The sequence below is a fragment of the Acinonyx jubatus genome, chromosome C1 (genome assembly GCF_027475565.1).
Source record: "Acinonyx jubatus isolate Ajub_Pintada_27869175 chromosome C1, VMU_Ajub_asm_v1.0, whole genome shotgun sequence".
Classification (NCBI taxonomy): Eukaryota; Metazoa; Chordata; class Mammalia; order Carnivora; family Felidae; genus Acinonyx; species Acinonyx jubatus.
Genome location: NC_069381.1, coordinates 180,058,370 through 180,072,443, shown reverse-complemented (window position 1 = coordinate 180,072,443; position 14,074 = coordinate 180,058,370). Strand labels below are relative to the sequence as shown.

Below are 14,074 nucleotides of genomic sequence, written 5' to 3'. Positions count from 1 at the left end.
CACTGCTGCATAGCAGTGAAAAATTTAATGGCTTTCAACAACACCTGTTTGCACACAATTATCTAGGTCAGAAGTCTGAGTACAGACTACCTGGGTTTTCTGCTCAAAATCAAACTTCTGAAACCATGGTATCAGCTGGGACTATCCAAGTTATCCTATCTGGTATATTCAGGTTGTTAGGGCTAAGGTTCCTCTTTTTGCTGGCTGTTGACAGAGTGCTGTTTTCTGAGCTCCCCAGTCTGCCTGCTATGTGGCCCTCCACAAAATGGCAATTTGCGCCTTTAAGATGAGTAGAATTACTTTAACATTTTGAGTGTCTTCAACTTTCTCTCTGACCTTTAGACCCAGATGGAGAGGGCTCATGTGAGTAGCTCAGATCCATTGCGGTAATTTCCCTTTTGATTCACTAGAGGCCAACCTTACATCTGCAGAATCCCATTTGCCACATAAGATAACATATTCCTATTCCCATCATACTCAACAAGTTCCATCCACACTCAAGGGGCATGGATGATAGAAGACGGGTGCACTAATAGATGAGAATCTTGGGGCCATTTTAGAAGTCTGCCTAGCATGCATATCCAGGAACAAAAGTCTTTTTCCTAATTGCTATACTTAAGTAATATTTGATTCCATAGTTCTTTTTTTTATTTAAAAAGAAAAGTTCAGGGGCACCTGGGTGGTTCAGTCGGTTAAGTGTCTGAGTTTGGCTCAGGTCATGATCTCATGATTCATGGATTCGAGCCCTGCATCTGGCTCTGCTGACAGCTCAGAGCCTGAAGCCTGCTTCAGATTCTGTCTGCTTCTCTCTCTGCTCCTCCCCTGCTCATGCTCTGTCTATGTCTCTCAACAATAAATAAATGTAAATAAATAAGTTCAATGTTCATTTTTGAGAGAGATAGTATATGAGCAGGGGAGGGGCAGAGAAGAGGGAGACACAGAATCCAAAAAATGCTCCAGGCTCCAAGCTGACTGCACAGAGCCTGAGGCAGGGCTCGAACTCATGAGCCGGGAGACCATGACCTGAGCTGAAGTCAGATATTCAACAGACTGAGCCACCCAGATGCCCCATAGTTCTTTTTGTTTGTTTATTCATTCATGAGAGAGCGAGTGGGGGAGGGGCAGAGAGAGGGAGACAATCCAAAGCAGGCTCCAGTCTCTCCTCTTTCTGCCCCTCCTGTGCTCACATGCTCACTCTCTTTCTCTCTCTCTTTCAAAATAAATAAACATACGTTTGAAAAGAAAGAAACTTGGTTTACACCTTTTAGGAAAGAAACTATACTATCTAATTGAATTTTAAAATAGGAATGTGTAGCATTCACTGCATTTAAAAATCTTTGTTGTAACTGGGGCACCTGAGTGGCTCAGCTGGTTGGGCATTGGACTCTTGATTTTGGCTTGGGTTGTGATCTCACAGTTGGTGAGATTGAGACCCACATTGGGCTGTGCAGAGCCTGCTCAGAATTCTCTCTCCCCCTCTCTTTGCCCCTCCCTCCTGCACACATGCTCGCTCTCAAAATAAACAAACACTTAAAAAAAATCTTTGTCCTAACAAATATTTAAGTGGAATTAATAAAAAAATTAGTCATAAATTACAGATCCACAGAGTACTGTAAAAGGAAATGTGGTTGTTTTAGACAATGATCTCCAAACTTTGATTAAACACTGGTATTGTTAAAAATTTTTGAACTTCCCCCGCCAAAATACTACTATACTAATATGTAAATAGAAAATTTAGAATGACATTTTTTAATGTATTGCTACTTAAAGCTTTATAATATCAATAGCTAATATCTCAAGGCAGAAAATATATTCATGGCAACAGTCAATATAAGTTGATTTTTTCAAACCTTGATTATTTTAAAGTAATTTTTTAATTTTTTTAAATTTATTTTTGAGAGAGAGAGAGAGAGAGACAGAGGGCAAGCTGGAGGAGGGGCAGAGAGAGAAGGAGACAGAATCCGAAGCAGGCTCTAAGCCCCACACTTCAACAAAGAGCCCGATGCAGGGCTCGAACCCATGAACTACAAGACCATGACCTGAGTCTAAGCTGGACGTTTAACCAGCTGAGCCACCCAAGTGCTCCTAAACCTTGATAATTTTAAATGAAAAGAGTAATTTTTTGTTGTACATGATATTAGTTATCAGGTGTACAAGGTCATGATTTAATACTTCTGTGCATTATGAAATGGTCACCACAGTAAGTCTAATTACCATCTGTCACCATACAAATTTTTTACAATATTATTGACTATATCCACTGTGTTGTATATTACATCCTTATGTCTTATTTTATAACAGAAAGGTTATATCTCTTGATCTTCACCTATTTCGGCCATCCTCCCACCCCTCTCCCCACTGGCAACCATCAGTTTGTTCTCTGTATATGAATCTCTTTCTGTTTTGTTCATTTGGGTTTTGGGGTTTTTTTGTGTGTGTGTTTGTTTTTAGATTCCATATATAAATGAAATCATAGGGTATTTGGCTTTCTCTGACTTACTTTATTCAACATAATGCCCTCTAGGTCCTTCCATGTTGTCACAAATGGCAAGATTTCATTCTTTTTATGGCTGAGTAATATTCCCTTGTGTGTATGTGCGTTTGTCTTTTTCTGACTTATTTAACATGATATCCTTCAGTTCTATCCATATTGTCACAAATAGCAAGATACCATTCTTTTTTATGGCTAAGTAATATTCTCATATATGCATATGTGTATATATCACATCTCCTTTATGCATTCATCTATCAATGTACATTTAGGCTGCTTCCATATCCTGGCTATTGTAAGTAATGAACATAGGGGTGCATACTTTTTTTCAAATTAGTGGGTTTTTTTTTAATATCTAGAAGTGGAATTGCTGGATCATATGGCAGTTCTATTTTTAATTTTTTTTAGGAACCTCCATACTATCTTATATAATGAATGAACCAATTTGCATTCCCACCAAAAATGCAGAAAGGTTCCATTTACTCCATATCCTTACCAATACTTACTTCTTGTCTTTTGATAATAACCAGTCTGACAGGTATGAGGTGATATCTCATTGTGGTTTTAATTTACATTTTCCTGATGGTTAGTGGTATTGACCATCTTTATGTACCTGTTGGCAATCTGTATGTCTTCTTTGGAAAAAATGTCTATTCAGGTCCACTTCCCACTTTTTAGTTGGATTGTTTTTTGATACTGAGTTGTATGAGGTCTTTAAATATTTTGGATGTTAACTCCTTATTGAATATGTCATTTGCAAGCATCTCCTCCCATTCAGTAGGTTGCCTTTTCATTTTGTTGATAGTTTACTTCACTGTGCAAAAGGTAGTTCCATTTGTTTATTTTTGTCTTTGTGGTCCTTGCCTGAGGAGACAAATCTAAGAAAATGTTTTTAAGACTGATGTCAGAGAGTTTACTACTCTATTTTCTTCAAGGAATTTTATGGTTTCAGATCTCACATTTAAGTCTTCAATTCATTCGAGCTTATTATTGTATGTGGTATAAGAAAGTGGTCAGATTGCATTCTTTTGCGTGGAGCTGTCTGGTTTTCCCCATCGTATGTTCTTGCCCTCTTTGTCATAGATTAACCATGTAAGCATGGGTTTATTTTGGGGCTTTGTATTCTCTTCATTAATCTATCATGTCTGTTTTTGTGCCAGTACCATACTGTTTTGATTACTATAGCTTTATAGTATAGTTTGAAATCCAGGCATGTGATAACTCCAGCTTTGTTCTTTCTCGAGATTGTCTTGACTGTATGGTGTCTTTTGTAGAAAGGAGTAACTTTTTGTCAAATCTTACTATTTTTAATTCCTAATAAGCCTGATAAGAGGGTAGAAATGTTAGCACTGATATTTTCTTTTCTTGGTTTGTGTTCACATTCTAGTATCATCTTCAACTTTTTGTTGTAAGTAGTAATCTCTTATAAGGAGTGTTTTTAAGCTCCTTATTTGTGATAGTTAAAAGCAGATACCATGATAAGTATTTAATAACATAATCCATGAATCCTTTAACTGGCTCACATATACTGCAATGTTATAAAATACTTGAAGTGAATGAAGAAATGAAACAACTAGTAATGTGCCCTGTCACCTTCATCCGTGCTGTAGAATTCCTTGTCTTCTCCCAGCACATATCCCACACACTTTCTATAATTTGCTCTGATAAAGTTTGTGAAGCCATTGTTAGCAATCCTTGTATAAAATGTCCCTATATTAATCTGTTAGATTAAAAACCTGAAAATGAATTTGGTTTTCCTCTCACATTCCACTGGGTTGTCTTGCACACCACTTAATGTGCACAACCCCCTTTGGAGAAACTTAGTTTAGAATATATTTCGTAACCCTTTGAGGTTGCCTTTGGTAAGTTTTAATATCTATATTTATGTTCTCATGAAAGCAAAAATGAGATTTCTGGATCAGGAACAGACTATTCTTACTTAAAGCAGTATACACATTGGTTCCCCTTGCCCCATTCTTTCTCCTTCAGGGCAATGTGAGGAGAGCAATGTGAGGAGAGCCAGGTTAACGCTGTACATGCAAAAGGGTTTTTTTGTTTTGTTTTGTTTTGTTTTGTTCTGTTTTGTTTTGAACCAGGGAGATGAACCCTGAAATTAGGAATCTGGAAGTTTATATAAGCTACACACTGCCTCCTTTCCCCTCCTGAGAGAAGAAAAGTCTTTGCTTCCAAATGTTTTACAATTCTGGAAGGTAAACAAATGGCTTCAGGTTTTATCTCCCCATAAAATGTAAACATGTGGCTATACCAAACAGGAGGCAAGGAGAAATGGAGCACTGAAGAGTAGATATTTCTGGGGAAAGGAGACATTATCTTTATAGCGTGTCTGTTTCTTTTGCTCAGGAAGCCAAATTATGTTGAAACATGGAAATATTCATGAAGCATTGTTGCCCTAACAGTCTTAGCGGGGTATGGAAATAATGCCTCACTCACTCCTGGCATTACTTTTAGGCACACTTAATGTCCAGATGAATTGAGTAGGACAACTTGAGTGTCATGACATATAATCCTCCAGTGGTGCTCTGTTGGGTACAGTAGGCAGGAAGGAAACTGGTGGAGCCAGCATTGAGGAGGTCTTCTAATACTGAAGCTTATAAGAATCTTTATTTTAAAAAGATTCATGGTAATATAGTATGCAGGATAGAAGGGAAATGGATGAGGCAAGGAGAGGGAGATCGTTTATGAGGCCACTATAAAATTTGGAATGCTAGTGGGGCACCTGGCTGGCTCAGTGGGTAGAGCATCCGTCTCTTGATATTGGGGTCGTGAGCTAAAGCCCCACGTTGGACGTAGAAATTACATAATAAAAAATATTAAAGTTAAAAACTTTTGGAATGCTACTAATAGTGGTCGAAACTGGGGTAGTAGCCAGAAAGGAGAGTGCACCAGTGTAGGATGATCATAAAGTGGTGGACTTTTTAGGGCTTAGCAACGAATTAGATGTGGTAGGCAAGCTTCTCTTTGTGTTACGTTTAACCTAGGACCTTGCCAGACTCACATGACGCGAAGAACCACTAACAATTAAAATGTAAGATGCTGCCAGCCAGCGGCCTATCTTAATTTTCATTATCTACAAGATCTTAGGTACCATAACTACAAGGGAGGGAGTGAAGAGTGGATTTTTTGAATTGCCATTTTGTTCTTTCTTCATCTTGTTCCAGTACCATACGGTTTTAAATTAACTTTTTTTTTTAATTTTTTTTTTCAACGTTTATTTATTTGTGGGACAGAGAGAGACAGAGCATGAACGGGGGAGGGGCAGAGAGAGAGGGAGACACAGAATCAGAAACAGGCTCCAGGCTCCGAGCCTCAGCCCAGAGCCTGACACGGGGCTCGAACTCCCAGACCGCGAGATCGTGACCTGGCTGAAGTCGGACGCTTAACCGACTGCGCCACCCAGGCGCCCCTTAAATTAACTTTTTAAAGAAAGAAGCCCATTGTCCCAGTGAGACTATAAGGCAGTAAGTTCTTCAGGTGCCAGAATACAACTAACTGGAATCCTTAATCAGAAATATATGATGTAATTGAACTTTAAAAGAGAAGAAATTATAGGAAAAGTAAAGGAAATAAGTGATTTTTTTTTTTACCAAAAACATTCCACACTGTATTGTAGGGTTTGTTACAGACTGCTTTGTCACCTATAATTTATCCTTTTAGCAGATACTCATTGAGTACCTGTTGTACCATAATCCATGCCAGACACATTCACATTTAGCTTCTCATTTCAATCCCTTAGAGGGAAGATGATTATCCCCACATTACAGGAAAGGATCTAGTATCAGAGGAAACCATTTACCCATCATAGAATTCAAAGCAGATTGTCTATCTAAGAAATAGAGTTCTTTCCACTGAAGATGTGCAATGCGTATTAATCCTCACTTCCTACTCAGAATTTCCTGACCTTACTAGTGATTCCTCTTGCCTTGGAGACAAAAGTTTCCAATGATCTTACCCCAACCTTTGTTTCTTTTTTTAAGTTTACTGATTTATTTTGAGAGAAAGAGAGCACAAGTGAAGGGGAGGGGTCAGAGAGAGAGGGAGAGAGAATCCCAAGCAGGCTTCGTGCCCACTGTGGAACCTGATTCTGGGCTCAATCTCACACCTGTTAAGATCATGACCTAAGCCAAAACCAAGAATCGGACACTGAACTGTTTGAGCCACCCAAGTGCCTTCCCCAGCCTTCTTTGTTACTCTTCCTATACTTTTCCTTAGAGATTTCCTCTAACTCTGTGAGTCTGACATTATTTTTTTGATGGATGATTCACCAAATCAGACACTTTCCCCTCAACTCCATATCTAAGTAACTCTGAGTCAATGGCAGTATATTTAGCCCTCCTGAGACTAAATATTCATCCCTAAATTATGGCTAGTAATATTTTACAAACCTGGCATGAGGACTAAGTGAGATAATAGGCAAATGTACCTGACACCTAGTGGGTGCTAGAGAAATGATCAGTGATTTCTTCCTAGTTCTCCAATCTCTAGCTTCTCTAAACTAAACAAATCCGTTTCAACTCACTGTTGAAATTTAGCCTTACAACTTCTTTCCCTCCCTAATTAGCAACTCTTTAGTTTCCAAATTTCTGTTTAATCTTCCCAATTTACACAAATTGAAAACCCACTTATTTTGATTTCTTGTTTACTACGTGCAATAATTTCTCCATTGCTTACCACGTGCAATCAGTTACTAAGCCCTAATCAATCCACCACTTTAGGGTCACCCTTATATTGGTACACTCCTTTGTGGCTCCCACTGTCATTCCGACTGTCATTACCAGCATTCCACATTTTACAGCAGGTTCATAAATGATCTCTCTCCTTGTCTCACACACTTTACTTCTAACCTGCATGTTATTTTACCATTCATCTTTTATTAAACAGCAAATTAGTATTATCACTCTTGTGTAAAACCTTTTATTCTTCCTGCTATGTTCTTTAAGATACAGTACAAACTCCTTCTTTTGGCCACTTGGCCAATCTACATTTCCAGTCCTTCTACCATTTTCCAGACACCCATCTCCTCCCCACACAAACTGTTTGAGTTAGGATTAGTTTGCAAGAAACAGAAAATCTGACAAACAGTTGCTTCAAGTAGAAAGTTGAGGATAAGTCTCCCTGAAGTCATCAAGAGCTAAAGCTCCTTGTAGCCCATTAGTTCTCCATCCTTAATGTGTGGCTTTCTTGACAAAATGGTGGCTACATGATATTTCCATTTGAAGAGGAAGGAGGGGAAAAGAACAAAAGGAGCTCTGCTTTTATTTATAAAAGATTCTCTCTCTCTCATCCCTTTTCTACCTCAGAGACTTCTGTCTACAGCTCACTGGCCAGAATGATATCACATGGCCACTAAGGAATATAAGGGAGACTGGAAACAAGTTTTAAGTTGGCTATGTTGCCTCCCCAAACAAATACGTCTAAGAAGAAAGATGTGTTAGTCTGTTTGGCTACGATGACTGAATACCACAGACTGGGTGCCTAAAACAACAGTTATGGAGGCTGGAAAGTCCAAAATCAATGTGCTGGCATATTGGAGATTAGGGATTCAACATATCAATTTCGGGGGAACACAATTCAGTCCGTAGCAAAAGGGATAAAAGGAAGCAACAAGTAGGATCTGTCACACAAGCAAAGTGGGCTACTGTATCTTCTTTAAGTATCTGCTGCCTTTTGCTACTTTTCTGCCTTTGCTTAAGAACTTCCTTCCCACGGGGCCCCTGGGTGGCTCAGTCAGTTAAGTGCCAGACTTTGGCTCAGGTCATGATTTTACAATTCATGAGTTCAAGCGCCATGTCAGGCTCTATGCTACAGAGCCTGGAGCCTGCTTCGGATTCTGTGTCTCCCTCTCTCTCTGCCCCTCCCCTGCTCGTGCTCTCTCTCTCTCAAAAATAAACACTAAAAAAATTTTATACCTTCCCACAACTCTGTTGTCAAATTTTTCTTCACAAAAATCACCAACTGCTACAGTCAGAACTAATCTACTTGTCCCTACTTCCAGCTCTTACTGTCATAGTTCCATACCCTGTGAGAGTCATCACATTAGGTGTTGTGTGCTTTTTCTGTGCAGCTCTTGATAGTGACATTTATTTGACATGTCTACATGTCAGGTGCTGTGCTCCCAACTTTATATGTATCGTTTCTAATTTTTATGACAGCTGCAAAGTAAGATTACTAAACGAATGAGGAAATTGAGGTGCAGAGTGATGAGATAATTTGCCAGGGAATGGTAGAGCTCAGTTTTGAGCATGTTAAATTTGGTTCTGAAACCCTTTCTACCACACCATAGTATTTCTCCAAGTAGATTGTCTGATCCTAGAAGGCAGGAATTTTATCTCGTTCCATATGCCACCTCTTTGTATTCCCACACTTAGCAATGCATATTTCACATCGTGGAAATTTGCTCAATATTTTTTTAAGTTTTTTTTAATGTTTATTTCTGAGACAGAGAGAGACAGAGCATGAGTGGGGGAGGGGCAGAGAGAGAGGGAGACACAGAATCTGAAACAGGCTCCAGGCTCTGTGCTGTCAGCACAGAGCCTGATGTGGGGCTCGAATTTACGGACTGTGAGATCATGACCTGAGCCAAAGTCGGTCGCTTAACCGGCTGAGCCACCCAGGCACCCCTGCTCAATGTTTTTTAATAAACAATAGTAACAATGACCCAAGATACCTCAAAAACCTAATTTAATAAAAAACAATTATGTTCATAACAAATTGCCTATGTGTTGATAAGTGTTGAAGCTGAGTGATAAGTAACATGGGTTTGCATTATTCTATTCTCTTTACCTTTGTATATGTTGGCGTTTAATATAATAAAAAATAATTATGGTCTAAATATTATATTCACTAGTAGATTAATATATTTAGAAAAACTCAGAAGTTATTTTTTAAATTTATTTCTGAGTAATTTATTTAGGTATATATACACAATGGAATATTACTCAGCCATGAGAAAATGAAATCTTGCCATTTGCAACATGTTTGGAGCTAGAGTGCATTATGCTATGTGAAGTAAGTCAGCCAGAGAAAGGCAAACACTGTCTTTTTGCTCATGTGGAATTTAAGAAACAAAACAAACGAGCAAAAGGGAAAAAGAGAGCGCAAAAGGCAAACCACAAAACAGACTCTTAACTGGAAAAAAACTGACAGTTACCAGAGGAGAATTGGGTGGGGAGATGGGTGAAATAGGTGCTGGGGATTAAGGAGTGGCCTTGTGATGATCACTGAGTGTTGTATGGAAGTGATGAATCACTATATTGTACACCTGAAACATACAACACTGTTTATTAAGTGGGATTTAAATAAAAACTTAAAAAAATAAATTTAGTTTTAAAAAAATAGAAATAATTGAAAACAGTTTTTCTTTTATCAATTACCTTAGCTAATTCTAATGGATTATTATCTGTGGCTATCCATATGTGTAAGATTATACATTATAATCCCAAAAGCAACCACTAAAATAATAATCCAAATAGGTACAGCTGAGATGCTAGTGGAGAAGTTAAAATAGAAATTTAAAAATATTTTAAAAGCCCAAAGCATAAAGAAAAACTTGATAAATTGGACTTCACCAAAAATAACAACTTCTGTTCTTCAAAATACCATGTTAAGAAAATGAGAAGATAATTCCAAGTGCGAAGAAAACAAACACATACCTGATAAACAGCTCGCATCCAAAATATATAAGGAACTCTCGAAGTATAGCAATAAGAAAATAAACCAATTTATAATTAACAAAATACAAGACTGCATCGCTCAGGGGTCAGAGCATTGGTCTTGTAAAATTAGCAAAATACGTAAGTAGACCTCACAGAGAAGATATATGGATCGCAAAGTAAGCACATGAAAAGATGGGGCACCTGGGTGGCTCATTCGGTTAATTGTCCAACTCTTGATTTTGGCTCAGGTCATAATCTCAAGATTTGTGGAATCTAGCTCCATGTCAGGCTTTGCACTGGGTGTGGAGCTTGCCTAAGAGTCTCTCTCTCTCCCTCTGCCTGTCTCCCCTCTCTAAAAAAAATACATAAAATAAAAAATAAAAATTAAAGAAAGAAAAGATGCTCAACATAGTCATGGAGTAAATGCAAATGATAACTACAATACCTAAAATAAAAAGTTTCAAAAACTGGCAATACCAAGTGCTAGTGAGGATTTGAAATAGCTAGAATTCTTACGCACTGCCGGTGGGAATGCAAAATGTTATGTCATTTTGTACAAAGTTTGGCAATTTCTTATAAAGTTAAACATGCATTTACCATATGAACCAGAAATACCATTCCTATATTTGCTCAAAAGAAATGAAAACCTATGTCCATATGAAGACCTGTATGTAGATATTTATACCAGCTTTGTTAATAATTTCCCCAGACGGGAAGCAAGCAAGGTTATCTGTCACCTGGGACATGGGTAGAAAAATTGTGGCACACCCATTAAAATGGACCATTACTTCACCCCCCCAAAAAACGGGAAAGTGAACAGCTGATACATGAAATAATATTGACGAATGTCAAACACATTATGGTAAGTGAAAGATCCCATACTGGATGATTCTACTTTTATGACAGTAAAAAGGAAAACTACAAACAAAGCAGATGAGTGGTTACAGGGACTCCAAAGGGCTTGAGGGAATTTGAGGAAGTGAGGGAGATGTTCTAAATCTTGATTGTGATGATGGTTACAAAACTATAAGCATTTGTTAAAATTCAGGGAACTGTTCATTAAGAATAATATGTAAGTTGCATCTTAATAAGCCTGACTAAAGAAATTAAAACTTACAGGGACTCCAAAAGGGCTTGAGGGAATTTGAGGAAGTGAGGGAGATGTTCTAAATCTTGATTGTGATGATGGTTACAAAACTATAAGCATTTGTTAAAATTCAGGGAACTGTTCATTAAGAATAATATGTAAGTTGCATCTTAATAAGCCTGACTAAAGAAATTAAAACTTCCCACAAAGAATACTCCAGGACTAGATTATTACAGTGGTAAATTATATTGAACTTTCAATTCTCTTGAACTTTGAGTAACACCAATGTTGTACAGCTCTTGCAGAAAGTGAAAGAGAAGATGCCACTTTCCAAATCATTTTATGAGGCAACTGTAGCCTAAAAGCAAAGCATGACACAGAAATTACTGACCAGCATTCCTTTTTAACATGGATGTGAGCATCCTCAACAAAATGCTAGCAAATCAAATCCAGCACTATATAAAAAGTTCTCAGGAATGTACAAATGGACTATTAAGACTAATAATTTAATATAGCAAGACCACAGAATACAAGGTCAATCAACATACAAAAAAAAATTTGTATACATTAAAAGCATTGGGGATACTTGGCTGGCTCAGTCAATAGAGCATGTGACTCTTGATCTCAGAGTTGTGAGTTCAAGCCCCATGTTGGGTGTAGAGATTACTTAAAAAAAATAAAATCTTAAAAAAAAAGGATCAAGCAATTATAAAATAATTTTAATAAAATGCCATTTATATATCACAAAAATAAGATACAGAGGAATAAATTAAAATATGTATGAGACCTCCACACCAACAGCTACAAAATATTGCTTAGAGAAAAATTTAAAACACTAATATAAAGAGAAATATAGTATTCAATGATTGGAAGACTCGCTATTTTTAAGATGTCATTTTCCTCCAAAATGATGTGTAGATTAAATGCAGTCTCAATCAAAATACCAGCAGGCTTTTTTTTTTAATCTACAAGCTGATTCTAAAATTTATACGGAAAAACAATTTTGAATAGTCACCACAATTTTAAAAAAGAATCACACTACTTGATTTCAAGACTTACTGTAAATCTACACAAATCAAGGCAGTTTGGTGTCGGGGAGAGGATAAATACAACAGTGGAACAGAACATTTTTATTGTCAATTGATTTTGGCGAAGGTGCCAAAACACTAATGGGGGGAAAGAGTCGATTTTCAACATATAGTGCTAGAATAAATGGACAGTCACCTGGGAGGAAAAAATAAACGTGGATCCTTCCTCACATCACACACAAAAGTAATCTGAGGTGAATCATAAATATAAATGTAAAAACTAAACTTAAAAGCTTCTAGAAGAAAATATAAGAATAATTTGTGACATGATAGAAAGCAAAGGTGCTTAGACAGTAAAGAAAGCAACATGATTTAAAATTTGGCAAATTATACTTCATCACAATTAAAGTCTTCTCATCAAAAGATATCATTAAGAAAATATACTGAACCACCTGGATGATTCAGTCAGTTAAGTGTCTGACTCTTGATTTCGGCTTGGGTCATGGTCTCACGGTTGGTGAGTTCAAACCCCGTATCAGGCTCTGTGCTGACAGTGTGGAGCCTGCTTAGGATTGTGTCTCCCTCTCTCTCTGTCCCTCCCCTCCCTGCTCGCTCTCTATCTCTCTCTCAAAATAAATAAAAATAAACTTTAAAAAAAAAGCAGAAAAAAAAAAATATACAGGCAAACCACAGACAGAGAAACATACTTCTGATAATGGGATTGTTCTCAGAATATGTAAAATACTTATGTAACTCTATCATAGAACCTCAAATAACCCAATTTTTACAAGTGGAATTTTTTTTTAAAGTCATCAGGAAATATTTTAGCAGAAACTTAGAATGTCCTCACTGCCACTTGGGAGCACATTATTGTGGGAGGATTAAGGTGAAATCATCTCTGATGCCAAGATTTCGGGTAGATTATCTCAGGGCCAGACTTACCCAATGAATGCACATTTGAAGGGAGGAGGAAAAGTTTTGCTATTCAATTTTGCTTAAAATAACTGGATGATATCTTATGCATCTAGAGTACTAATAAAAAGCTCCCAGAATACTAGGAACTAAACATTTGGGGGGTGGGGAGCTGTTTGGGGTTTTTTTTGGAGGGAAGAGAGTTTGTTGATTTTTAAAAAATAGAACAACAGTTCACTGGTTCTATTTCAGAGCTCACAATTGATGAATAGCACCAAGAAGAGAATCATTTGCCCATTATGCCCCAAAACATCCAAAGATATGCTCATCTAAATTGTCCTCTATTTTTCCCTTCTCTGAAACTACTCTCTTTATCATGTGAAATATATGCCTGGAAATTTAGGTAATATTTTAAGAATGGCTTTTCTTCCAAATACTTACCTAATTTTATTAATGGGTTAAAATATGTGGTCCATTACAAAATCATGTGACTCATGGATGGGGTCTTATCTAATTTAATGGTCTAAGATGGATCCTTATTTTCATTCCTTCTGTATCAAAAAACAACAACAACAACAACAACAACAACCCACAACATCTAGTTTTATTCACATAAAACTCAGGTTCCTAATAGACCTTTCAATCCAAATCTATTTTGTATTGTGAATTGGATGACAAGAAGCTCCACCTTTCTCAAAAGGGAATAAAGAATTTAGATCCAGCTTCTATGTCTATCCATGTTCAATGTATTCAGGAGAAGCTAACACAGTTATAGTGAGTTATTGGGTCTTCCTCCTTCATGATTGGCCCGACATCCTAACACCTCTTGTATTAGTTTTCCCGTGGCTACTGCCACAGACTGCTAGACGTAGGTAGCCTAAAC

The 14,074-nt window shown here is 37.4% G+C and overlaps 1 protein-coding gene across 1 annotated transcript in view; it reads left to right on the top strand.

Moving 5' to 3' along the window:
• The window catches only part of CC1H2orf66 (chromosome C1 C2orf66 homolog), a 39,479-nt gene that overhangs the window by 3,435 nt on the left and 21,970 nt on the right, over positions 1–14,074 (top strand). The window contains exon 2 of the mRNA XM_027054119.2: positions 10,874–11,026. Coding sequence (XP_026909920.1) covers positions 11,024–11,026 — 3 coding nt within the window. The 5' untranslated portion in view covers positions 10,874–11,023. The remainder of the gene's footprint in view (positions 1–10,873; positions 11,027–14,074) is intronic.